The following is a 26,411-nucleotide window of genomic DNA, read 5'->3' on the forward strand; positions in this document are numbered from 1 at the left end:
GTTGTTTCCCATGACTTACTTTCAGCCACCAAATAATTTCAAAGCACCACAGAAAAGAAAGCAAAAATTTCCGTTAAGAGGAAAGTAACACACATTAAAACACACACACACATATAAACAACAATAAATGCGATGGAGAGAGGGAGAAAGAAAGAGAGGGGGATCTCACAGAAAAAGTTGTATTAAATTATGAGGCGTGGTGAAATAAATTTGAAAGAATGAAAATTTAAATAATGCGAGCCACATTTACCACAAACCGGAAGTGTGTGTTTTACAGTGGGAAAAACAAAGGCATAGAAAGTAATTCAAAATGGTTAGAAATGGAATCTTGCATTCCGCATCTGCAATAAAGCGTTTTTAGTAAGCATAAAGAAATTATACATATATGTAATATCAACTCATTCTTTTTTGTCAGTGCATAATGTTGTAATGTGGCAGGTATTCAAAACATGCTGCTCACTTCACCAAAAATTGTTTCCATTTACACGATACTTGAGCATCCAGAGAATACGTCTCTTTCACTCCCGTGCTGTCCATCTCCCTCCGTTTCCCTGAGGGTAATTTCTCATCTCTCTGATTGTGAATGCCGGCGGAGAATCTTGAATGTCTCTGTGAGCCAACTTTGCTCATCAGTCCGCGTAATTTCGCGGTGCAAGTTTGAAATTGTCAGTGGTCCAGGAATTATGTGGCTCACTTCCACTTCCTCTGGATCTCCTCCAATAACTTGGGGGATCTCCATATATGGCAGAGGAACTGCCTCCGGTTGTGGCAATATGCTCAGGTGGCTAGGGAGAGGAACTCAGAACAGAACTTTTCAAAGTCGGGCTTCTTTTGAGATACAAAGAAGTTTTTTCTTTGGCTTTTCTAGCTTTCCATTGACTGTAGTTGGGATAAAAGTTTTTAAATAAACTGAATTGGCAGGCAGGTGTAGACCACATCTTATGGGTCTAAAAGTCCAAGGAAAACCTTTAAGCATTGGTCCGAAACTGATTCCCAAATTGGGATCTCTCTCATGTTGTTTTGCTCATAGTTCACATGACTTTGTATTGGCATTTGCATTTGAATGTTTCCATATCCCATATTAATTTCATGTTTACTCGTCTTATAAACACCCCCTCCCATCATCTCTGATGACCCACTTCTGCTTGGCCGAGATTTTTCTTCACCTCCTTCTCTGTTTACCCCAGTAAATATTGTAAATTATTTTGGCCAAAAGCCAGCAAACTGGATTTGGAATTCAGAAACGAATTAAATTGGCAAGCTCGATGGTTCCTCTTCCTTTTCGCCTTTTCTGAAGGACATTTTCAGCATTTTTCCCTCTTTTAATTTTGTTGAAATGTCGCGTGCATCTCAATTCACCCTCTGTTCTCCTTTCCCTCAGGGAAGAATTGCCATAATAAAGTCGCCTCAGTCTGGAGAAAGGCCTTTCTCTTCGGGTGGAAGGAGGTGGAAGGCCTGAGGGGGCGTGGTCCTGGCATTTCTCATCTCCAATGCAAAATTTGTAGTTCGCCGTGGTCTCGGTGTCGCTCCTTCTATCGCTTTTTCCATTTTTTTGGCTCAAAATGGTTTACGGCTACGTGAGGAGAGAATTTGGAAAAGCTAACATGTGTGTCCCCGTCTCTTTTCCTCCGCCATCCCCATCTCTTTCCCACCCTTGGCATATTGACAGTGGGATTGGAAAATACGCATGCAAAATGCGAAAGCGACACAAAATATTCACTTGGCGAATCGACTTGAGAACATTTTCCATTCTTTTTCTCTTTTCCTGCTCACGATTTTTCCGCTTGTGTTTGTTGACATTTTCCCGACTCCTTTGTTTTCCCAGCGAAGGTTAGAGAAATCGGGGGGATGGAAAATCTATGGCATTGGGTCACGTGCGATTTCATCGATGAGTATGATGATGATTGAGGGGATGATGGAGATGATGGGTATACTTGGAATCCGTAAGAATTCGTTGATTGAGATGCCAACTACGAAAGACAATTATTCAAGACTTAAAGAGGAATTCAGTAGAATTCAGACTACAAACTTCTATTTATTAAATAAACTATTTATTAAATAAACTGATAGCCCAAAATATCCCCTTCGTATTCATTCGTTTTCGCTGCACAACGAGACAGAAATTAAAACTGTCATTTCTATTTTCCAAGTTGCCAGTTTCAATTGTCACTGCCTATTGTCACGCCCCCATCCGCATCACCGCCCACATTGTTTGTCCGTATAATTTGTTGATTAAATAGCTCAGTCGCGGATTTCGGGGTAATATATCATCAGGGAAAATCGGGGGATTCGGGGGATTTGGTGGACCAGTGGTTGCTGCACCAGTTCTAAATTATTTACCGATGGCCACAAATGAAATGCCCCTTTTCCATTAACCCCCTTCATTCCCCTCTTCAACCATATCATTTCTGATGGTGTTCGGTATTTTCCAATAATTGTTTTCCCAACTGGTTTTATAACGTTTCCATCCCTTCGCTTCCTCTCATTTGATCAACAATTCAGTATTGCAGTTGTTGATTTCAAAATGGAAACTAATCTATTTTTGCTTGTTTACAAATTATAGAAAGCTCATAAATAACTTTTTTAGTTGGCAGTCCAGAAAATAGTGTTTTTTCTAATTTATTAAATATATACCATGTTAGTAATGACTTCATTTTCCTTTCAGTTTTGCTAGTTCTGACCATGAATAATTCCATTCACTTTTAGGGGAATTCCAGACATTTGGCCACCTATTTTCCAGACTCACCTTTCTTGGCATTTAACTCTCGACTGCTTCCATTCCATTTAACTTTGTGTCCTTGCAATTACAAATTCATAGACCCAAAAGTTGATTGCTCCACACCCAGAGTTTTCCCACCTGTACACCTGTCCTGCCTTTTTGGCTGCCCATGAATAATTCGAGGTTGTCCGCTGACAAATTGTGTGGCTCGTTAAATTCCCACCACAAAATTCGCAGCGAATTATGCAAATTTCAATGAAACAATGATTCCTAAGATTCGCGAGTATCTCATGGTATCCATGGAACATTACTTCGTGCCATATTTGTTGAAAGATGAGGCAGGCGGGGAAGGACCTTAATTCCGTTTGAATTGTATCCCTAGCTTCCTGTTATCCTCCACTTGGCCCACATAAATAATTTTTAATGATGTGAAAATGTGTTCGCAGGCACTTTCCTATAATTAATGTTAACTTCCTCCCGAGGAACCGCAGGCAGGAACAAGAAGATGAAAAGCTCAAAGGCAGACCGCAAAGAAAATTAAAGTTGAAAAGCCGGTGAAAGGTGAGGAGTGACATGTGTTTGAACCTTTTCCGGAAATGAAAACCCCTCCAGAGGAAGGCCACCTCCTCCATCTTACCATTTTCAAATCTTATTTTCCCACCTGTTTTTATTTTCCGATTCCTTGACACCAATTCAATCGGAGTTTTCACTGCAATACTTCCTGCCTTCACCTACCATCCAACTTCTTAAATTTCTTTGACATTTTCCCATATTCTTTCTCCTTTGCTTTTATTTAGAAACAATTTCCGCTGCACTTTCTCCAAAGAAAGCTACTAAGTAGGAAGTGTGCGTGAGGGGTAATAAAACCAAGGGAGTGGAAAACTCCGAAGAATAATGTGCATTCATTTGTAGCCAGAAGTCAGGAGAAAATGGTGAGAAGTTTCTTTGTCCGCGAACAGAATTTAATGCAATTGAAATAGCAATTTTCCCGGGAAAACTGCTCCGCGGACCTTGAACTTCAGTTGAACCTTGCACTGTCCTGCCATAAATTAGCAACTCTCTGAAGCGCAATTATTTCCCAGCACGAACTCAAAGAGGATCCAAGCTGGAGCCCCTACAGATCCAAATCCACATCCTTATCCTCTTCCCATTAAGCATCCCCCAAAGAGAAAGAGACCGCAATGCAGTCCGTGTCCGAGTTTCGTTTTTATGGCAGCTGGGAGGCAGAAAAGCGGGTGGAAAACAAGGCAGGCTGGGTGATATGGGGATTGGGTGGGAAAAGCGGAGGTGACGGCGCCTGCACATAGGTAAATTTGTCCAGCAGCGAACTAAATTCCAAACGGAAGTGACACTCTAATTGAGAGCAACGAGCCAGCTGGGAGGTGTTTTTGGGTGGTGAAAGGGGTTCGTTACAGAGGCAGTGGAGGAGTGGAGGAGGATATGTCCACTTGATGCGGGCACTGGGAGTAGCACTAAAAAAAGTAAACTCGTTAATTGCTAAGTGCAAAACCATAAAACGGCTGTGGGGAGTAAAATTGGATAGGGGCTCTAAAAAGTGAAAAAAATACGATGAGAAGGAAAACTGTTTAGTTTCTGCATATGACCAACAAAACAAAGCTAGAATGATTTATATTGCGGGCAATAATATAAAAACTATATAGAAACAGAGACTCATCACATTATAGCAGACATAGTCTCACTACTTGATTTCCCTCCGATTTGCATATCACACAAAATCAGGAAGTTCATAGGAAATGTCATCCATCTTTTTCGATGTCGAAGGATGTTCAATGTCAAGCTCACCTTCGCAGGATTCTAGTTCGACAAATCTGTCCCAGCATTTTTCCTGGCCTGTCATCGGTTGTACCCGAATTTTCCACAGAACCTAGAACAAGATGGAAATGCGTTGCATATTTATGAATAATTCAGCAGGAGAGCTCTTCCCACCGGCTTTTGCTATTTGTTTTCCACAAATTGTCAGAATGTTGGCGGGATGACATTGGCACCACGTGTAAACCACCCTTTCCCTGCCTTCCACATGCCACAAAGTTTTCCCAAAATTGGCCATTGGAATTTATTCATGTGGATGTGCCTGGAGGAAGAAAAGGAAAGTAGGAACACGGAATAAAGTATCATCATGCAAATCACTCACTTTCATCTCCCACTTTCCGATTTTCCACCTTAAAGCTTTCCCAGTGGTCAGCTCGCAGCTGGAAAAACTTCGCCCGGCGACAGCTGAACAAATGACTTCCATTTCATAATTATCGTGGGAGGTTCCAAGGTCCTCGGGGAAATTGAAAATGAGAACGAGAAGGTCCTTTCGCACAGCTCAGCTGTGACATTTTTGTTAAATTTCCGCCACTTTTCCCCTCTCAGCGGGATGTGAGTTTGTGGAAGCTTTAATTAAAGAAATAATCAAGGGGAGTTGGTTCCCAGTAATATATCAAAATCTCCTTCTGCTCCGATTGAACATTGGGGTGTGAAGAATGTTGGTTAGAGGGACGAGGAATTGATTAATGAATGGGGAAAGTAGCCAAAAGGTTTCTAAAATATTATTAGAGGGTCAGCTAAGAAATAAAGCAGAACAAGTACTACATTTTGTTCAAGAAAATCCGTTAAATTCCACAAATTGTAAGTGTTTAATACATGAACTCTCTTTTATTTTCTTCCCACACATCTCACTATGGAATTTTTCCGTCTTTATGACTCATATTGTGATTTCACTGCGGTTCCAAGTTTATATTAATTTTATGGCAGAGTCTCCTTCCAAGGCTGCCAGAATCAGGATTTCCGTAAGATATCAAAAGGAGGAAGGAAAGGTCGCCTTTGGCCAAATCATTCTCATCCTTAAACTTTGGCTGAATTTTTAAAGAGTTCATCAGCTGAGTGCAATCAGCTCGTTGAAGTTTCTTATTTCCGAGGGAAATAAACCAAACAGAACCACAAGCACAAAGCCAGAAAAAACACCGAGGAAAGCAAGAGAAGAGGAAATTAATTAACAATTGAGGCTATGAAAATGCAATGAAAATGGATGAAAGGCATATTGCAAATGCGTTTTTAGTGGCAACAAAGAAACAAAAAAACACAAATGACTCATAATAAACAGCCAACAGCAATTAAAGAACACTTTATTGGCGACTGAAATACTTTCCAACCAACCCAAGTGCAAGGAAGTGAGGACAGAAACGTCGGAAAAGGATAACACAAGCTCCCACTGCTTAATTTATGATTTTTTAATAGCAACCACTAACTTGTGGGCGGGTCAAACGGGGCGTGGCAGATTTCGTTGTCCGTTCTTGACGCAATTACGGAATCAGGGAAATTTAATTGCTGCTGCAGTGGAGCGACGAGGAAGGTCCTTGGAGGAGAATGGCAGGAGGAGATTGGGCGGTGGTCTCCATCGTCTGCGGCTGTTTACCAGTTGATTATCGTCCTTGTCGGCTGTCTCCGCTGTTTGCCTGCTCCTGTTTGTGACGTGGATAGTTCGTGGTTGTCTTGGTGGATCCTGCGGATTGAAACCCGGCCATTGTTTGTCAGTTTCCCCTGCAGTCAAGCTGCACACAGAGCTTTAGTTTATTCTTTAGTGGAGCAGTCCTGTTAAAAACTTAAATGATTGTACCTGGTTAATATTCAATATTAACGGATACTTTTTATGAAATTCGGATAACACTTTTTCACTTAAATCGTAGTAACAGCTACATACATCTCTCACCTTTTACCTCTCATCCGAATCCAATTTGGAATGCAAAGCAAACCCGCATGACATTTCATATATGGTATCCTCGTTGGAGGCCTTCGTCCTTTTGTCCATACCAATGTTTGCCAATTTGGTCAGAATGCTGCAGCTGACCAGATGAAATCCCCGAGCACATCTACGCTTTTCATTTAACCCCCTGCTAATTCCCATAGCCGTGATTTGCAAACACTTTAAATATGCCAGAGAGCGTGGAAACAGGAAACCGGCTGGGATACCAGCTCCCCAAAAATTCCATAACCCATTTCCCCTTCAATCCTCTTGTGGATGGGGCCGAATTAGTGAAGGGCAGTCAGGGATTAAGGACTCGCCAGCAGAGAGAATTAAAGGGTGGGAAAGGAGCTCTCACACTCATAACAGTTTTAATATTTGCATTTTTGCAGTGAGTGCTGGAATGCCCAAAACCATATATAAGTCCATATCGAAGTGAATGTCGATAAATTATTCATATGTGGAAGTGCAGCAGGAAGCCCGTTGCACTGCCCTTACATTAACAATACCAGCAGCATCTATCCACGCCCCCATTTCGGCAGTAGGCGCAATATCCTTCCGTTTTCGAGGTTTGCCAATTGAACCGGAAGTGAAATTACGGGGGGAGAGCAGAAGGATATTCGAGAGACGAAAATTGCGGTTGAGCAGCGATTAAAGCGCCTCGAATGCATTGAGTGTTAATTCCACTCTCATAATGGGAGATAATTATTTTGAGGAGGGGGTCAATTAAGAGGATATGTCTGCAGTTTGATTTACCGCCCATCCTCAACCAACACTCAATATTTGCCTTGGCCTACAATGAAAATGCTCTGCAACTTTATTGCTCCTCGAACGGTTTCCATACCATTTCCCTTCACCACTTGCGCTCGAGGATCTCAATCCGCCAAGCAGGTCAAGTGAAATGCTCTACAAACTTTTCTTTCTCCCAGAGCCTTCCGTTTTCCCACTTTTCTTTTCCACACACAACACATCAAACTGGGAACACACAATGGAGCTCTGAGAGGGAGAAAGTGGACCTGGCGACCTGATTTTTGGGCTTCTCCTACTTGGACACGTTCTGATGCAGATGTACATATGTCTACGATGTCGGAGGATTTATGCCACGCCTACTGCGCCTTCGTTTTCAGGCTAACCTCCACTCTCAATTTTATGCAGAATTTGCCAGCATTGTTTCAATGAAATTTTTTGATAAATGCTGCCAATTAAGTGAAAGCTTGACAGGAAACGGATTTTCCAGGAAACAGGAAAATGGGAAAGGGGCTGGGAGCAGTGGGCTCACATATCGATTCCATTCGGATTCGGACTGCGGATGGTGTTGGTCTGCCATGGGGATTTGGCCTTAAATGCTCCTCATTTATTTTAACACCCAGCAAGAGTCGAAGCCCCAAAGCTCAAACGTAATTCGAGTTCACTGCGAGAAATGGCTCGCGAGAAAAGAATATATGAATTCAATTTAATAGGAGTTGATATCACATGCTTTTTCTCCTGCATACTTAACACATTTTCTCTCGGTGTACTGAAGGTGTTCTGCTGGATATTTTTCTACTTTGAGCCACCGCCTGGGGCGTAAATATCTGATTAGGCTCCAGCCCACAAAAGCAGCTCCCCATATTCCTCTGCAATTTTTTCTTTTCTAGGGAACCGAACAAAGGCCACAAAGAAAATGGTGAAAATAATCTTGGGCAACATCTGGAGGAAAAGCGAGGGAAAACAGGAGTCGAATGCTCCCTTTACGATTGAGGACAAGGTTAAGCATTCGGCAGTAAAATGGCAACTTATTGTTTGGAATTGCCCGGAAAACAAAGGGAAGGTGGAAAATGCTTGGGGTTTCCTTTGGGAAAATCATTCGGGAGTGGGAAAACTGCTGTTTTCAGGAAATATTGAAAATGTTCGACCAATCACATGGGTCATTCTGTATGTAACCTGGACAATTAGTTGCTCTATTGATATCTGTGGCTTGATGGAAGGTCTGGAATGTCTGCCTTACTTCGCCCCTTGGTTTGTCCCCTATAAAAGTATCCACTGACATGGTCCTGTTTCCAACATCCTTATGAACTGCTGTGGTTGCTGTGGTCATCCTGACACTCCACTTCAGTTGTGCTCACTCTAGTTGTAGTTGTCTGCGTCCGTTATCCTTTGTCCTGGTTTGCAGCTTCTTTGTGTGGTTTTCTAATAACAGATGAAAATAATTTGAGGTTGTTATATTAGAGATAACTATTTAATTGCATTAGCTGCTAAACATAGTTAAATGAAATTAGAATCCATGTATAAAAGGATGTTGCTGCGGAGTGAGTTAATCAAGGACCAAGTACTTAGGCAGAATTAAGTGGTGTTGAGTTGGTGTTGGATTAATCAAATTCAAATTGAGTTCAGCAGAGCAATCAGGTTGAGCTGATCAGGAAATTCACTTCGATATATTAGTCTGTTCGGGTTCACTTTCTCAAAAATCGTTCTGTTTCTGCTTGCATAACTCAATTCGCATTATTCGCAATCTGTTTGAACAGGCTAAAGAGGAGCTGAATCCTTCCAAGCGAGTGCACAAAATCCTCTTGTGCCCAACAAAGCATCCGTTTGGCAAATTTATATCTATAAATTTCGTTGTTTGCTGATCCCATTCCTCAGCAGTCAACCATAAATAACATAATCCATATAAGCACATATACCTTTTTTTGTGAAATTTCAACAATTGAAGCTTTGAATGCATTTTGTGTTCTAGTTGGGAGTTTCCAGTTCTATTTTCCCTTTCCAATTCGATTATCCCTTTTTTTCATCCGGATGTTTCTCTACCTCGGCTGAGTTCTACGGTTGAATTTTCCTGGCGAAATATTTAAATTTGTATTCATCGAGGTGCAATAAATAAACTCGGCACATAAATCATTTTAGCAGCAACTTAAGCTCGGAAAACGGAATTTTCGCCGGCTATCTTACATTTCTCAGCTTCACACGCAAAATGAAAATAAGGCCAAGTGAAAAATGCTGTGTCGAAGCGGTGAGTACCCTACATATTATATGATATTTATATTAAATGCAAGAAATCAAATAGATTCCAATGTTGAATATGAATTTTTAACTACAAGGGTATACTTTTATCTGGAGTTTATTTCTGATGAAATTACCAATCAAATTCACTGAATTAGCAGACGTGGCTATTCTACTTCAAGTCTTATGGCTCCCATAAAACATATTTAACGCTTCTCCGGCTGGTTCAAAGCTAAAGGATTTCAAGGATGCCCCGGAGCAAGGGTATATAAATTTCGTTGGCTAAGGACACCTTGGGGAGAGATTCAAGACGATTGCCGAGACGGGTTGGAGCGCAAGACTAATTGGCCAAAAACAATAAAACTCAACTCCTTTAAAACGGAGCAAACATTTGACTCGCACTCTCCTCTCCGCTTAAAGTTTTGGCCAAATGTTTGCCAGTCCATTTATAAATCCGTGCAGCTCTTGCTGCCCTATGTGCCCAGGGGATTTTTCCCGAACAGGACAAAGCAAATATTGAAACTATAAAGCGTTCGCTTCTTGCTCTCTCGCCCCCTCTCTGTCTCGCACCCTCTATCTGTCTCTTTCGCCGGCTCCATAAGTGTGCTCTGCGTAAGTCTGCCATAATCCTAAAAAAGTTTTGCTGGTGAGTGGGTTAAAAGTAAGAGCAAACTGCGAGTGCGAGTACATGGTACATAAGCGGCTTATGCCATTAGTTCGGAATCGCAGTTAGACCACCTGCATACCGTCCACCCATCCCATATATCCCTCAAAGTTCCGCCCGCCGGTGGTCCACTCCATTGGCATCTGCCAAGTCATGCGGCAAACTTTTAAAGACTTGCCCGGCGGCAGTGGCCACTAATTGGCAGAACTTCGACGTGCAAAATCAAAAGTTATAACTCACAGATAATTGGTGGGGCTGCTGCCACATCCAGAACTTATTGACGGCACTTCTTCGTTTAGGATGAGCCCCTAAGGATTGGCTTCGAGCCAGTTTAGGTGCAGCTGAAGGGATGCTCGCCAAGCTTCTAAAAGTTAATATCTTTAATTCTAGGAGTAGTAACTAATATTCCTAGTAAAGAGTAAGCAATGTAGCGCGATCTTTATTCATTTGTTGTGAAATTAAAAACCTAAAGTGCACAATGACAGAACGGCTCCAGCAGGGGATTATCGATGCAGTCGTTGTTCCTGTTGCCTTCGCCCCCCATGCGGACCACTTCCCCAACGACGGAGAGCTTGCTGCCCTGCCTGCGGGTCATGCCCTCGAAGTAGGCGTTCCCCGGCTTTGCTTTCAATCGCACCACGATGTCCCTGTCCTCGTACTTTTGCTTCTTCCAGAAGGGTCCTTTTTCGGGGTACACGTTCTTGTGCCCGTTCTCGATGTAGAAGTCATTGTCCCTCTGGGGAGCCGCATAATAGGCACTCTCGATCGAGTCCAACTGAAGGGGTATGCAAACGGGGTACTCCGCCATCAACTGATTCACGTAATCGATGATAATGCTGGCCGATTTTGTCACCACTCGGTTGCTCTCGGGAATGGAAATCTGCTTGTGGCACAGACAGAACTTACTCGGGATGTGGGAAGTGTTGCAGTTCCTCCAAGGTGGAATGGGTAAGAAGAGACTAACGGCCCGGGGGGTTTGAGAACCCTTCAGCTTCCACAATTCTTCAGTCTTCTGCGTGATGGACGTATCCTCTAAGGAACTTGGATCCAAGATATGCTTCAAGGTCTCGTAAAGGTCGTATGTGGTTACCAGGCTGTGGGCATTGCCAACTAGGCTTTTAATGGCCATGGGGTACTTAAATCCCATCCACTTCGGATACATAACGGACAAGAACGGCTGACTGTCCTCTATCATACCCTGGAAACTACTGCGAAAGAGACCCCATCTCAAGCCGTGGTCCGACATAAAGAATATTATGGTGTTGTTGGTTATGCCGGCGTCGTCGAGGCTCCTCAGCAATCGCTCGAATCTTCCATCCGCCAGGCGGGGGGAGTTGAAGAACTCGTGGAAGCCATTGGCCCACCAGTAGAAGGAGAAGAAGGGATAGCGCTGCGTGTGGGGCAGCAGCCTATCGTTCATCTCCAAGAGGATATCCATGAAGGCCCTTTCGCCCATGCAATGAGTATCTGATACGGAACTGGCCTGCCTTTTGATATAGAGATCCACCATGAAGTCGTGCAAGTTGTTATCCGTGGTCGGACGCTTGAATCCGGGCTTGCCGAAGTAGAACATGGAGTATATTGCCATGTCCTCGGCGAAACTGGTATTGTAACCGGCCCTCTTGAACTCCTTCCAAATCAGCGGCAGGTTATCCATACATTCCTGCCGCACCCAATAAGCCTCGGACTCTGCCGCACTGAGGCCCGTCAGCAAAGCTATCAAGTTTGGATAGGTATTGGTGCCGATCTTGTTGAAGCCCCAGAACTCCACCTGCGACATGTTCTGGCGCATATAGCGCACGGTCCTCGGCATCTGGCGCAGCAAATTGAGATGCGAAACAGAGTCCAGACCCAAAATCATCACAGAAATGGGTGAAGTCGCGCCGCTCGAGTGTTTCTTCCCATCCCAGTACTTCAAGGTCGCCGGAGGTTTCTTCAGCAACTTCTCAGGTGGTGGTTGGATGAAGAAATGTGCATCATCGTGCAAGGTTTTGTTTGTGAAAGTATTCACGCACTTGACTCGCAAGGACCTCAGTCCTTTGGGGACTTTCAGGGCATATGGGTACTCCAAAGGGAACATGGTTCGACTGGATATCTTGACCCTCCAACGCCCCTTGATTTTAATCCGGAACCAATAGCACTTTATCTGCCAGTCGTGGGTCAGATCGCTTTCCTGTAAGATTCTGTCGATGTCGCGGGACAGCTTAAGGTACCAATCCCCGTTCGCCACCTCCGTTCGGAACCAGGTCTGATGGGTGCACTTCAGATAGAACCTCTTGTCCTCCCACTCCCAGTCGGTGTACTTGGCAATGGTCGGGTTCATCACATCCATGGCTATAATGCGACATCCGTCGGTGTTCACAAAGAATGCATTATGTATTTTTCCGCCAGTCTCGTAGAACTGCGTATCCAAAAACAGCAGGGCGTAGAGGGCGATGGTCGTCAGGATCACGCCCAAGACCAGCTTTCGAAAGCTCCTTTCGCCCATATCTAAGCGGTATAGGATACCGTTAGGGATAACCGATGTTTAATTTTAAAAAAGTTGATTAATAGGCTGGTAATGTCAATGCTCACTACGATTGGAAGAACTTTGCCGAGGAGTGAGTAGAATTTGATAGGTTTAAACAACTATTCGCGCAAGGGCTTCTATTATTGACAGTTTGAAAACGTTTAACACAAGTTAAGGGTATACAAATCCTTCATGTATATGCCTTTCCTTTTTCAATAGCAAGTACCTTTATGGAAAACTTCGAGTTTCGCAAAGTGTGCGATGGAAACTTTCCACGCGGTGCCGCAATGTTTGCCGTCAAATAAAATGCCATTTCTCGCCTCCACATCCTCATCCACATCCACCTGGTGGCTAACCAGGTGCCAACAGTCGTTTCGTTTGGTTCCACTGCAGTTGCTAAAGTCTGAAAAGAAATGCGACAGCTGCAAGTCATCAACTCGACAGCGTCAGGAGAATTCGCAACAAAGTGCCAAAAGAGCTTTGGGGGGAAAGTGGCGGAAAAGGATGGAGATCCTGCGCTCCTGTCTCATATTTTTGTCATTTTCCCAGGCGCCATTTTGTTGGCTAGCAATTTAATTCTATATTTTATGCAGTCGAAATGCGCGCGGAGCATGCGACAAAAAAGTATGTTCTCCTCTTCGTCCTTTGGTTCAGATCCTGAGTTTTGCCACTGCTTCTGGCCAACTGCTGCTGACTCAAGGGGTTAACGGAATGAGGCCGACAAGGGTTAAGGTTCGCGGAGCTGATTTCCTAAGGGTCAGACTAAAGTCAAACCTGCTGGCGGCATTGTCATATTATTTTTGGCGAATGAAAGCCAAATGAATAATGACGTGCATCCAACAAGTTCTGATTTTAAAATAACTAGCAAGTTTAAAGTTGTAGTAATCTTGCCGTTAAATAACTCGGAAGTATATGAAAAATATTTAATTAGAATTCTATTAACAAATTATTGACAAATAAGTACAATGGGGTATAGAGTTATCATCTTCTTCTTACACCGTGAATGTTTTGAAAACATTGCTATCTTTTTTCCATAGAAAATATAAAAGAATCTGTTTATAAAATGTATTTAAGAATTTACTAGGAAATGAAACGTTGGGCCGCACATCTGATAAGACACATGATTATAATGCTGTTCACACTTACTGAAAGAAATCATTCAGTATCCTTGAAATGCATTGATTCCCATGTTGGCATCTGAACATATGAGGTGAAATCGTACGTAATGAGTCGGGGCGCCAAGAAACCACCGTAGCCATTTTGACCCTTATAGTAAATGCCAATTCCGGATAGTGGAACCGGTGGCTCCGATACTACGTCCTGAATATCGATGAAGGGCACCGTTCTTTGGGCAGCATCCTGGATGAAGCCCGTGTTGGTGAACTCGATGAACTGATTGTCACTTGGGTAAGGTATCGAGAGCACTGAGGACTTAGTGGATACCTGGGCGTCCATCAGTGGCAATTTCTCCCTGCAGGACAAGTCAGTGATGAATCACATATATTTCCCAATTGTTGTAGATACTTACCTCGGCTGATCGGTGCCCATGGAGATCCAGTGGCTGGTCTTCTTCGGATCGACGAGCTTTCCGCTTTCAAACTCCACCGCCGTGAACTGGGCCTCCAGTTGAAGATGGGCTCCAAACACTCGGAATCGCAGGCCGGTAACCACTGAATTTATTTTCGCATTCAGATCACCCAGATCAATGGATCGTTTTTGGTAGGTTAGTGTATGGTAGTCAACGTTTTCAGACACATCCTTGTCGGATATGGAGTACGAATCCACGGGTTTCCACAGAAGTGTGGTCTCGTTGATGGCTCCAAGGGGCAGAAGTTCACCTTCCTGAATTTGCAGGTGGAAAATTCGATTCCTCTTCACAAATCGAAGCCCCACCACGACCCTGTAAGGTCCAGATTGGACATAGCCTGAATGTACATAAGCAGTATACTAACCTGTTGTTATCCACATCGGCGATCACAGGACGCAGGTTGAAGTACCGATCCGATTGAGGACTCTGATCATCGCACAAGCAAAGGCAGTAGCTGCATTCCATGATAAGCCACCGATTCCAACTCTTTGCACTGGTTAACCACGAGGCACAAGGCTTCTCATTGCCATGAACAAGACCACTTTCGTACTTTATGAACTCGTACCGCCTGCTCGAGTTCTTTTCCGCCTGGCAAATCTGCATACTTGACTCCACAAAGCGACAATCGTGAACTCCGCCCGTACACTTTGGTTGCTCGGAACAGAACTTATTATCGAAGCAACCCTCGTTTTTGGCGGAGTTGTAGTAGCCACAGTCATGATTGCAGGCTCCATCGCTATTCAGGTCCACCTCATTCTCCACGTAACCCTGCAGCAGGCGGGTTACCTCCTCATAGGTGACCCCGGACTGGTGTTCCTGGGGATCACACCGCCACACGGAACGCTCTGCTTGGCTCATCAGGACTTTGATCTTCGGTAGGGTGCCCTCTGTCCGTCGCTTGTAAGCTGCCCGGCTTGCCTGCTCCTCCTCGATGGATCCCCCTCGTCCAAATTTACGGAGCAACAGCCATGACCACTCTACCAACGCGTGCGCCTTCAGTTCGTGAATGATGTAGTTCACATAAAAGAAGTAAAGAAATTGCTGTGGCGATTGCGGCGTCTTGCAGGTGAAGAGGTGAAACTGCTTTTAAACATATTGAGCGAATATAAGCTAAAGGTTTCTCATTCCTTAAAGCCAGACACAAGGTGTTATATTATTACCTGATTTAAGAAGGCCATCCGACTGATGAGATCATCCTTTCCAAAGAATTTCAAGTAAATTTGCTCCATAGCCTGAAGATTCCCTCTGTCTCCGGTTATCACCTGCGCCTCAGCCAAGTCGAGTTGTGTGTCATTTTCCCACTCAGCTGACTCGAATTTTCTCATTTGCTTGTAATGCTCCGAAATCCAACTAAATGTATTATACATTTTTATTAGATCAGAAGCACCGGCGGTACTTTCGTTTAAATAGTTGTTTGATCCAATGGAATAAGCAGGAGCATATGTGTACTAGGATTGATGTAAGATTAATATTACGAACAGATGAACATTAAGCTGACTTACCTCATTCAATTTATCAATTTTCTTGAAAATTTTGTCCATATGGATCTTGTCTTCTTCGCCCATTAAATAATAAGTGCGGGCATGTGCGGTTTTCCCAATGGCCAAAAGCGTGGCCAAAGTGAATATAAGTGTACATCTCGTATTCATTGCTTTGAAGCTTCTCGTTCCGATGTTTTCAGACAACTAAACAGTTTTTGGACTTGCAGCTGTATTATAAGTTCTGGGGCTCTTATCAGCCAGATTCGGCTACTACCCTTCTGGGTTATCAATTCTTTCATTATAAAGATGAATCGAATAGCTAGAAAATACTGTTTAATTCTAAAGTATTCCCAATGGGAACAGAAATCTTGCTCCTTATATTGCACTAGCGAAACTACCATTTGGATAGCTTTAGTGACGTGAACGCAGTCCAACTGGCCAACTGCTGCTGTCTCAAGGGGTTAAGGAAATGAGGCCGACGAGGGATAAGGTTCACGGAGCTGACTTCCCAGGCTAAAGTTAAACCTGCTGGCGGAATTGTCATATTATTTTTGGCGAACGAAAGCCAACATCTTATTTTAGAATGTTGTTGAAGTATATAAATAATATTTGCTTAGAATTCTATTTATGAATCATTGACAAATAATTACAATTGTCTATGGAGTTATCATCTTCTTCTCACACCGTGAATGTTTTGAAAACATTGCTATCTTTTTTCCATAGAAAATATAAAAGAATCTGTTTATAAAATGTATTTAAGAATTTATTAGGAAATGAAACGTTGGGCCGCACATCTGATAAGACACATGATTATAATGCTGTTCACACTTACTGAAAGAAATCATTCAGTATCCTTGAAATGCATTGATTCCCATGTTGGCATCTGAACATATGAGGTGAAATCGTACGTAATGAGTCGGGGCGCCAAGAAACCACCGTAGCCATTTTGACCCTTATAGTAAATGCCAATTCCGGATAGTGGAACCGGTGGCTCCGATACTACGTCCTGAATATCGATGAAGGGCACCGTTCTTTGGGCAGCATCCTGGATGAAGCCCGTGTTGGTGAACTCGATGAACTGATTGTCACTTGGGTAAGGTATCGAGAGCACTGAGGACTTAGTGGATACCTGGGCGTCCATCAGTGGCAATTTCTCCCTGCAGGACAAGTCAGTGATGAATCACATATATTTCCCAATTGTTGTAGATACTTACCTCGGCTGATCGGTGCCCATGGAGATCCAGTGGCTGGTCTTCTTCGGATCGACGAGCTTTCCGCTTTCAAACTCCACCGCCGTGAACTGGGCCTCCAGTTGAAGATGGGCTCCAAACACTCGGAATCGCAGGCCGGTAACCACTGAATTTATTTTCGCATTCAGATCACCCAGATCAATGGATCGTTTTTGGTAGGTTAGTGTATGGTAGTCAACGTTTTCAGACACATCCTTGTCGGATATGGAGTACGAATCCACGGGTTTCCACAGAAGTGTGGTCTCGTTGATGGCTCCAAGGGGCAGAAGTTCACCTTCCTGAATTTGCAGGTGGAAAATTCGATTCCTCTTCACAAATCGAAGCCCCACCACGACCCTGTAAGGTCCAGATTGGACATAGCCTGAATGTACATAAGCAGTATACTAACCTGTTGTTATCCACATCGGCGATCACAGGACGCAGGTTGAAGTACCGATCCGATTGAGGACTCTGATCATCGCACAAGCAAAGGCAGTAGCTGCATTCCATGATAAGCCACCGATTCCAACTCTTTGCACTGGTTAACCACGAGGCACAAGGCTTCTCATTGCCATGAACAAGACCACTTTCGTACTTTATGAACTCGTACCGCCTGCTCGAGTTCTTTTCCGCCTGGCAAATCTGCATACTTGACTCCACAAAGCGACAATCGTGAACTCCGCCCGTACACTTTGGTTGCTCGGAACAGAACTTATTATCGAAGCAACCCTCGTTTTTGGCGGAGTTGTAGTAGCCACAGTCATGATTGCAGGCTCCATCGCTATTCAGGTCCACCTCATTCTCCACGTAACCCTGCAGCAGGCGGGTTACCTCCTCATAGGTGACCCCGGACTGGTGTTCCTGGGGATCACACCGCCACACGGAACGCTCTGCTTGGCTCATCAGGACTTTGATCTTCGGTAGGGTGCCCTCTGTCCGTCGCTTGTAAGCTGCCCGGCTTGCCTGCTCCTCCTCGATGGATCCCCCTCGTCCAAATTTACGGAGCAACAGCCAGGACCACTCTACCAACGCGTGCGCCTTCAGTTCGTGAATGATGTAGTTCACATAAAAGAAGTAAAGAACTTGCTGTGGCGATTGCGGCGTCTTGCAGGTGTAGAGGTGAAACTGTTTTCAAACATATTGAGCGAATATAAGCTAAAGGTTTCTCATTCCTTAAAGCCAGACACAAAGTGTTATATTATACCTGATTTAAGAAGGCCATCCGACTGATGAGATCATCCTTTCCAAAGAATTTCAAGTAAATTTGCTCCATAGACTGAAGGTTCCCTTTGTCTCCAGTAAATACCTGCGCCTCAGCCAAGTTCAGTTGTGTAAAATTCTCCCACTCAGCTGACTCGAATTTTCTCATTTTCTTGTAATGCTTCGAAATCCACCAAAATGTATTAATCATTTCTAATATATCAGAAACACCGGCGGCACTTTCGTTTACAAAGTTGTTCGATGCAATGGAATAAACAGCAGCATATGTGTACTGGGATTGGTGTAAGATTAATAGTACGAACCGAAGAACATTAAGCTGACTTACCTCGACTCTTGCCAGCTCATTTAATTTATCAATTTCCCTAAAAATTTTGTCCAAATGGATCTTGTCTTCTTCGCCCATTAAATAATAAGTGCGGGCATGTGCGGTTTTCCCAATGGCCAAAAGCGTGGCCAAAGTGAATATAAGTGTACATCTTGCATTCATTGCTTTGAAGCTTCTCGATCCGATGTTTTCAGACAACTAAACAGCTTACAGCTGTATTATAAGTTTTGGGGCTCTTATCTGCCAGATTCGGCTACTGCCCTTCTGGGTTATCAATTGTTTCATTATGAAGATGAATCGAATAGCTAAAAAATATTGTCAAATTCGAAAGCATTCCCATGGGGAACAGAAACCTTGCTGCTTATATTGTGCATTATACCAAACTCGCACTAGAAACTAACATTTGGATAGCTTTAGTGGCGTGAACACAGTCATAGTCAGTAAATTCTGCAAATTTCGTTGTCAGCCCGGGGGTTAAAAACAGTTTAAGCCATTTGTTTGCATATTTTAGCCTGGGTCTGTTTCTGTTATTGTTCGCCGCAGTGCGGCAAAACATTTTGGTTAAAGTGTAGAGTCAAACATCTGGTCTTGGCTTTTGCCCTCTGGTAAGTAAATTACGAAACTAAGCGAACGACGAGTGGATTTCAGTTGCGATACAGATGGACTGACGGACTGGACCAAACTTTGAGATGAAACCAATTTATCAGCAGCTGGCCAAGGGTGAAATCTTACACCCCAGTCGGGTAGATTTTGAAATGAACTCTCTCTGTGTGTGCAAATGTATGATGCTGCTACACTTAATTTGGCCAGCGGCCATAAATGTTATTAAACTTTCAGTTGGTTTTGTGGCTGGGACTTGTAATAACTTGCTGCCGTCAGATGAATCACTCTATTAAGTCGATTACAATTTATTAGGGGAAGTGTGAGGACCGGGTAGACTCCGTCTCCATTTATTTAAATTAAGTACCCGAGCTGTTCCCTAATGGGCACCACTGCGTATGAGCAATATTTGTCTAAATTATACTCCTCGTTTTTTGCACTTTCTTAGCCCGAATTGCTTGCAGTCAATTTGTTCAAACGCTTGGCTGCTTCTCGGCCATCACGATAATGTTGATGATGATGGATTTATGTCTGCCATTTGTTTTAGCTTTTAGCCGTACTTTTTGCCATATCCCTTACTTTTTTCCACCGTGCTGACTTCAATTTTTTTTGACCTGGCTGCTGTGCGTCGGCTGTCATCGGCAGCAAAGTGAAAAGTGAAGAGTGAAATGTGAGATGCCTTTGCAAAAATGCCATAAATCAATTTTCACAATTCACAAATTGCCCCGGCACAAAAAAATCGTCTGACTTTGTAAGCGGAGAATATTTTTTCCCCAAGGATTAATTGAAACGACGCCAACTTTGGAGTCTCCGTGGCAGCTTAATGGATAAAAGCAGCTTTAAGGTGGAATCCACTTGAACAGGGGGAAATTGAAGTAAATTGCCAAGTTAAGTACGGGATAAGCCGTATTCGTAGGTTTTCTGTCGGTGTCAAAGGTCATGGGCCTGGATATCGGGTATTAAAAGGTGCGTGCTCAATGGTAAAATACGCTTCCAGTTTAGTTTTTTGGGACTGTTCGTTAAGTCCTTCTGTCATTCTATGGACAATCTTTCCTGACATATTACACCTGTTTAACATACTCATAATTGAAACGTAGGCCAAGAAAAATGGACGCCAGCATTTATGCGGCTTTAAAAATACCACAGGGCGGGGCAAAAACAACAGCAATCAGGACCGAGTTAGGGGAAATGAGCAGCGCCGACAAGAACATAAAAAGCCAAATTAGCAATGTTTCACATCAAAGTGCGCATTAAATCCGAGACGATAATCACACACACGCACACATCGTTACATAGGAGAAACGTCGTCCTTTGCGTCCTTGGTATGCGTAAGGACACACAAAAAACATAATTAACCGCGACCTGACGACGACAATAGCAACAACACCAGAAACAACGCGAAAGCGACGAGGACGACGCGTTGGCGACCTACAAAAAGCCGTCAGCCTAAGAACCCAGAAAGTGCACTGAGAAAAATGTAACTAATTATGTTCAAAATTTTCCATACAGTAAGTTGGTGGGCAATTTGTAAGCCATGGCTGTAGTATTGGGGATTTATGTAGACATTCTCTCAGTGTAATCCGCTGCGCACTTGGCGAGCGTTTTCCGCCCTTTTCCCGTTGGCATCAGGTTAATGTGACGAGCACAGCTGCTGGTGCTCTGGGAGTCGCTGGGGGCGATGCCGGTGGAGCCCGGGCCGACATTTTTGCAAATTACACACTTTTGAATATAAAGTACTCGCATAACGCACCCGAGACAGCCAGTCTGTGGCCACTTTTAATGGGCCAGGCCGGAGTTTCGCCTGGAAACTTATTCGCAACAACGGAATGCGAGTCCGGGCAGCTGGGGTTGGCGCAGTCTAGACATCGCCTGGAAAATGGCTGTGGGTCAACTGAAAAGCTCGCAAATTGCGAGGCCTACTCCTTCTGGCCCTGAATTGCAATTAAGCCTGATATATGGGGCAAAACTGGTTCGGCTTTCGTTTCGCTTGCTTTGTTTCGTGTCATTCTGGGCAGCATGGATTTATGAATTCAAAATGCCATTGGCCAACGGGGCGAGCCTCCAATTCTGGGCCAGCCCAGTGCCATTTGTAAATCAAATTCTGACTCTGCGAAACATCAAAATGTTTCGAGAGCCCCCTCAAAAAATGAAAATTATTGCCAAAGTGGTTGCATGACATTTGACTTGTCGTATAGCTGGTTGCCAAATTTAAGCCTCTTTATACGGAAAATAGAGGAAAAGTCTGGAAAACATAAGTAGCTCTTTGCAAAGAGTTCTTGCCTATATCTTCTATTAAATGGAAAATGTAACCAAATGGCAAGCTACTAATGATGTGGTAATTGAAAAACAAGTGTAATTAAAATTTCACTTCGATGTCTTATATAGGAATACGAAACCGTTTTATCTAACTTATTTCTGATGGAACCTCTGGCAAACTTCTTGTAAAATGAATTAAAACCCTTCTTGGGGATTCAGTTAAGCCCCGAGTAATCCCTTCACATTTCAGTTACAATTTCCTTGCTGGATGTTCCACATTTCCACTTACCCATAATTGTCCATGAATGGCAAATCACTCTCGAATGCAATCAAATTAAGGAGCCAAGTGCAGCTTAATCCCTTCACAAACACATCGAAATGTAGCCAGCAGCTGTTGGGCCACAGCCATTGTTACCACTTCCCGGGAAAAAGGATAAAAGTGCCGAGATTGGTAGGTGGAAGCAGAAACGGGTGAAGAATTAAAAGAAAGCGAACCATTTAATGATAATTACAGCGACCATTAGCAATTGTCTGGCGGCAATAATAACAAAGTGAACATAAAAACCAGACTGCGAAATGAGGGGCGTTCTCTGATGTGCAAGGCTTGCGGAGGGGGCGTGGCGATCCGAGGGGTTGGAAAATCTGGGGGCTAGAGCGTGACGCGCTTTTCAATTACCACGAAGCCGGGCTCAATCTAATGAATTGTTAAATTATGTAATGAAGCGTGTACTTTAGATAAATGAAAACTAATTAAATTAACTCCCGCAAGCAGCGAATGGCAAAGAGCAAAGTAAACTTTGGCCACAAAGAAAGAGAATCCCATCCCTTCCTTCGGAAAATCGGAATGCAGCTGAGCGAATTTAATTTGTGTTGTTTGCCGACATTTTAGTTTCGAAATTGGAAAACTAATTGTTTGCCGCACTCACACAGACATTTGCATTTCCCTGCGCAAACACCGAAATCCAGATTCGGCTAGTGTTTTCCAGCAATTAGGCACGTTCCACGACATAAGCTCTTATGGTTAATTGCCTTTCACCTAGAACACATCTCTTATGGCCACCTTCCCCCCGATTTTAGCCCTGCCACCTGTTTTGGCCCGTTCTGCATTTAATGAGTCATTCGATTCGATTTCGAATGGGTCACGTAAAACATTAAAATGAACGAATGACACTGGAGGGAGGATTCCCCTTCCCAATTCCCGGCGAAGTGGGGGTTAGAGCATCGTTTGCACATGACAACCAGATGGTGATAAATTCAGAGTTTGCCACCAATTATATGGCATACCATAACTGGCCAAGTTTCGGGGCGTGGCTAACTGGAAATTTATTTTAAGGAGCTACATATAATGAATTGCCAACATTATTCAGTTAATTCGTTTCAAAAGGGTAATTTAACCGTGTTATTGTCATCATCAATATTAAGGATCCATAAAGCAGCATGTTAAATGTTTAAAAACTTTAAATGCTCTGACTAGCATAATGGATTTTTTCTTGGGTAATCGCCATCGGATTTCACTAAGTCCAAATAAAAAGCTGAAACAAGTGCGAACAATTTATGCAAATGGACCACTCCAGGACATTGTCCTTCCATCTTGCTGCTTTCCTCCATTTCGCCACCTTTTAAGGACCATTTCCACTTGTTATTGTTGGCCGCCCTAGTTGTTGTTAACTTTTGAGCCCTTTTGTCACCTTTGCGCTTGATCAAATTCGACACTTCAAATAACACTTTGCCAAATGTTGTTCTTGCTACTTGGGAGCGAGTGTGTGTGTTGTCCTTTTGCACATTTGACTGAATTTGAAGTGTGTGCTTAACAATTTTTGGACAACTTTTTTAAATTCCTTAAGCACGTCGACTGCCGAAACTTTGCGCTGCGAAAAGTAATTTTGATTTTATTAGCTGTGTAGCACCTGACGGCATTCCTTCTGCTTTCCCGCCCGCTTTGTCAATTCTTGGCTTTCAGCTTTCAGCTCTTACCTCTCAGCTCTCAGCATTCAGCTTTCAATTCAATTTAAGTCAATTGCGTGTTTGGCGCAAAGTTTTTTCACACACATAGCGACACAATGGGAAACCCGAATCACCCGAAGCCCTGAAAATTCGGCGACAACTTGACAAAGTCAACAGCATGATGGGCAAAAAGTGCCAAGTAAAAAGGAAAACACGACAAACAATTTGTTGTTATCGACATTTGCCGTTGTCGATATTTTCCTGTCGAACCGAACCGCTGGGGAAAAAAGGCGGAAGACAAAGGCGGAAAAACTTTCCGGCTTTCCAAATGCCAAGAGCTCGGTCAAACGGCAAAAAAGAAGGACAGAATTAATTTAATCTCAGCCAGGAGGAGATTCTAAAAGAAATAGTCGACCATTTGTTAGGCAGCCCAAAACATTCGCCCATGAAGCTAAAAGATATCTTTAATAATTTAGTTTATTCTACAGCTTAAGCTACAAGTTACATGTAATTTTTCCAAAAAGCATTTTTAGTCCGATGTTGCACTGAATAATTCCCTTCAGTTAGCTTGGAAGTAAATTACTAGTTTCTGTGAATAATATTTTATTGCCAAGCTAAGAAAACGGGATATTCACAGCATCTCAAACGATATCACTCTGCTCCGTTTGCTCCCCTTTGGCCGAATCTGCATGTTTTTCCGGACTCCCGCCAAAAATATCTATACCAGCATCGACTAAATATCCTACGACTTGAAATTCGGCTCTTAGGCTCTGCTCCCAGCGACGTATTACGTTCGCGGCGCAGACGCCCATGGAACTGCAGGCGATGTTCAGGACCTTGTTGGCATTGCAACCGGCCAAGAGGGAGTAGGGGCCGTGACTGCTGAACTTTTCTCGGCCCGGACTCAGATCGTATATGAGGCCATTCAGAGCGGTGTAGATGGGTAGACTGGGACTCGAGCCATCGAAGGCAGTTAGCTCCTCCAGAGTGAGCAGGACGATATCGTGTCCTTTGGCGTCTTTTGGCTCACTGTCCGCCCTGGGGGGTTTGTCCAAGTACTGCGTCGACTCATCGGATTTCTCAGAGTCCCTCTTGAACTTGCCATAAAATTGCGACAACTTTGTGGTGACAAAGTAGCCCACCAAAAAGGAGACTAACGCCTGGCCAAGAGGACTTCTCAGCACTTTGGAGGCTGTCATCAAATTGGGACCCAGCTCTACAGGACGAAGTTAGTGCGTTGAGTAATTGGCTACTACTTAATAACGTTACTTACTTGCAGAAAACATTTGTCCAAGTATCGGCATTTTTACCACTTTTCTATAAACTATATATTGGCTCTGTTTAAGTTGTTTTTGTGCTCAGCATTTCATGAATTTTGAAAGTTGTTCAGTCGAAATATATTCGAGTGCAAACTCAGCGGCAATTTGATCATACTCAATTAAGCCGAGTTAACAACAATTTACCGCAGTGCGGAGCGAATAAAAATGTTAAGCCACCTGCTGCCAAGCTCATTTACATCAGTCATATAAATTACATGCACTTAAAGAAATTTATTACTATTCATTTCTAGCAAGGCTAAGTTATTATTTATATATATCTTCAACTTCTATTTATACCTACAAGCTGAAGACACAATTCAATCCTTTTGTTGTTTACTCATTAAAATATTGATTTTCTTCGAGTGTATCGCACATAGCTACAGCGTGTGTCTACGCCATTTGCTATTACCATTAATGCCAAATGCTATCGTAAAAAATGTCGCATGAAAACATTGCCAGTCTGCTGTCAGTTGCTGTTTTTATCAAATTGGCTGTACTTGGACTTTAATATGACTTAATAAGCTCATTACAATTTTTTGCGCTACGATGTGTGCGTGTGAGCATGTGAGTGAGTGTGTGTCTCGCCAACAAAGTGTAATTTTGCGCCAGGCGAGTGCTCTGCGAGAAATACATACGGACGCTTATGTAAATACAAGTACAACTGCAGGGCGACTGCCAGGACGAAGGAGTCCTGCGCTGATTTGGGTCGGATTTAAGCGATACCCTCGGATTGCTCAATTGCTCGGAAAGCTGAAATTGGTTTGTTGTGGCTCTTTCGGTAATTGAGCTCCCACAATAGTAGTTAATATAAAATATGACATTATTGCCTTATGAATCACGCTGTGCCCTGAAATGTTGGCAATACTTTAAGCGTAATATTGTGTGAGTTATGGTATTTATTTATTTTGTTTATAGTGACACACTTACAACATAAGTGCTATATTCTATCCAATTTTCTTATGTGGTCAGCTTGGATGACTTGCTATGTGTGGGCCCATCATGCCCTGGCGATACCCTGGCGATTCTCGTAACTGGATTCAGGAGAAAACTGGCAAGCGTGGCGCCGTTTCGTTTCCGCCTTATGCTCGCATTAAAATTTGCATAACGTTGATTTTGTTGCGAGCACATTACGCATACGCCGCGTGTGACGTTGGTTCAAATTGCTTTGGGCACTCGGTTTGCGGCTGGTTGCTTCCTTTGCCTGTTGTTGTGTTCTTGTTATTTTTCCTTCATTCCGGCTCTTTTGCGCTTATTTTAATTTAATAAATTAAAACATATTTCGCATGCTGTTCAAATGTAATTACATTTCCCTTAGACCGCACTCGCTACCGCTCAGACTTGCCTTCTTTTAATTAAAAATAAAAATCATACAAATAAAAAAGAGCAGCAGTCTCTTTAAAGTTCGTATGGCTGCCACTGCCGTTCTGCGGGTTATTAATAAACTTTTCAATTGCCCACCAACCGCGAGGGCAGCTGTGTCGTATTAACTTTGTCTGCCAACCGCGCCCCTTTCCTGCCGCCCCCTTTCCACTGTCTCTTGTTTGGCTTATTAGTCCCGCTCCGCTGAAATTTGCTTTGGCAAATGTCGGAAATCCGAATGCCAAAAAAAAAGAATCACAAAATTTCAACCACAAAGTGCCAAAGCTCATAAGCCCACGAACAGGATAAAAAGGCTCCGGCAGAAGGAGCAGTACAAAGTATGCGGATGCTGCTTATTATTCGAGTTAATTAAAGCAAATTTCAAAAGGATTAGAATGCCAGCAGATTTGCTTAGTTTACTTTGCTGCAGGCCTGCGAAAGTTCTGGGATTTTCTGCTAATGGGATAGGCTTT

General features: G+C 43.3%; 4 protein-coding genes across 5 annotated transcripts; all 4 read right to left on the minus strand.

Moving 5' to 3' along the window:
- Positions 1 to 10,512: 10,512 nt before the first annotated feature.
- On the minus strand, positions 10,513 to 12,627 carry LOC6730610. The gene has a single exon (XM_002077753.4). It carries the CDS (start codon positions 12,593 to 12,595, stop codon positions 10,574 to 10,576), a length of 2,022 nt encoding a protein of 673 aa, XP_002077789.1. The 5' UTR covers positions 12,596 to 12,627; the 3' UTR covers positions 10,513 to 10,573.
- A 964-nt stretch (positions 12,628 to 13,591) lies between these two features.
- LOC120285054 lies at positions 13,592 to 15,899 on the minus strand. Of its 2 annotated transcripts, none has more exons than XM_039295642.2 (5): positions 15,707 to 15,899; positions 15,365 to 15,652; positions 14,569 to 15,284; positions 14,145 to 14,516; positions 13,592 to 14,087 (listed from the first exon to the last, which is right to left on the minus strand). In XM_039295642.2, exons 1-5 carry the CDS (start codon positions 15,851 to 15,853, stop codon positions 13,772 to 13,774), a joined length of 1,839 nt encoding a protein of 612 aa, XP_039151576.1. In that variant the 5' UTR covers positions 15,854 to 15,899; the 3' UTR covers positions 13,592 to 13,771. The 2 variants fall into 2 exon arrangements, with proteins under 2 accessions (XP_039151576.1, XP_039151574.1); XM_039295640.2 differs by having other exon boundaries at positions 14,569 to 15,287.
- A 535-nt stretch (positions 15,900 to 16,434) lies between these two features.
- On the minus strand, positions 16,435 to 18,689 carry LOC6730612. Its single transcript, XM_039296250.2, has 5 exons — positions 18,461 to 18,689; positions 18,119 to 18,406; positions 17,324 to 18,039; positions 16,900 to 17,271; positions 16,435 to 16,842 (listed from the first exon to the last, which is right to left on the minus strand). Exons 1-5 carry the CDS (start codon positions 18,620 to 18,622, stop codon positions 16,527 to 16,529), a joined length of 1,854 nt encoding a protein of 617 aa, XP_039152184.1. The 5' UTR covers positions 18,623 to 18,689; the 3' UTR covers positions 16,435 to 16,526.
- Positions 18,690 to 23,721: 5,032 nt separating this feature from the next.
- Positions 23,722 to 24,692, minus strand: LOC6730613 (membrane steroid-binding protein 1). The gene is made up of 2 exons (XM_002077756.4): positions 24,534 to 24,692; positions 23,722 to 24,476 (listed from the first exon to the last, which is right to left on the minus strand). The coding sequence occupies exons 1-2, from the start codon at positions 24,562 to 24,564 to the stop codon at positions 23,902 to 23,904; spliced, it is 606 nt and encodes a 201-aa protein (XP_002077792.1). The 5' UTR covers positions 24,565 to 24,692; the 3' UTR covers positions 23,722 to 23,901.
- Positions 24,693 to 26,411: the final 1,719 nt, after the last annotated feature.

Source organism: Drosophila simulans, chromosome 2L (genome assembly GCF_016746395.2).
Source record: "Drosophila simulans strain w501 chromosome 2L, Prin_Dsim_3.1, whole genome shotgun sequence".
Classification (NCBI taxonomy): Eukaryota; Metazoa; Arthropoda; class Insecta; order Diptera; family Drosophilidae; genus Drosophila; species Drosophila simulans.

Bases quoted from the DNA above. Each gene is read 5' to 3' on its own strand.
- LOC6730612 (XM_039296250.2), bottom strand. From the start codon at position 18,622: ATGAATGCAAGATGTACACTTATATTCACTTTGGCCACGCTTTTGGCC. The intron at 18,040-18,118 runs GTATAATATAAC...GTTTGAAAACAG, and splicing joins GGATGGCCTTCTTAAATCAG to TTTCACCTCTACACCTGCAA. The intron at 16,843-16,899 runs GTAAGTATCTAC...CTTGTCCTGCAG, and splicing joins ATGGGCACCGATCAGCCGAG to GGAGAAATTGCCACTGATGG.
- LOC6730610 (XM_002077753.4), bottom strand. From the start codon at position 12,595: ATGGGCGAAAGGAGCTTTCGAAAGCTGGTCTTGGGCGTGATCCTGACG.
- LOC120285054 (XM_039295640.2), bottom strand. From the start codon at position 15,853: ATGAATACGAGATGTACACTTATATTCACTTTGGCCACGCTTTTGGCC. The intron at 15,653-15,706 runs GTAAGTCAGCTT...CATCAATCCTAG, and splicing joins AAATTGATAAATTGAATGAG to TACACATATGCTCCTGCTTA. The intron at 14,517-14,568 runs GTTAGTATACTG...TGGACCTTACAG, and splicing joins GCCGATGTGGATAACAACAG to GGTCGTGGTGGGGCTTCGAT.
- LOC6730613 (XM_002077756.4), bottom strand. From the start codon at position 24,564: ATGCCGATACTTGGACAAATGTTTTCTGCAA. The intron at 24,477-24,533 runs GTAAGTAACGTT...TTCGTCCTGTAG, and splicing joins TGGACAAATGTTTTCTGCAA to AGCTGGGTCCCAATTTGATG.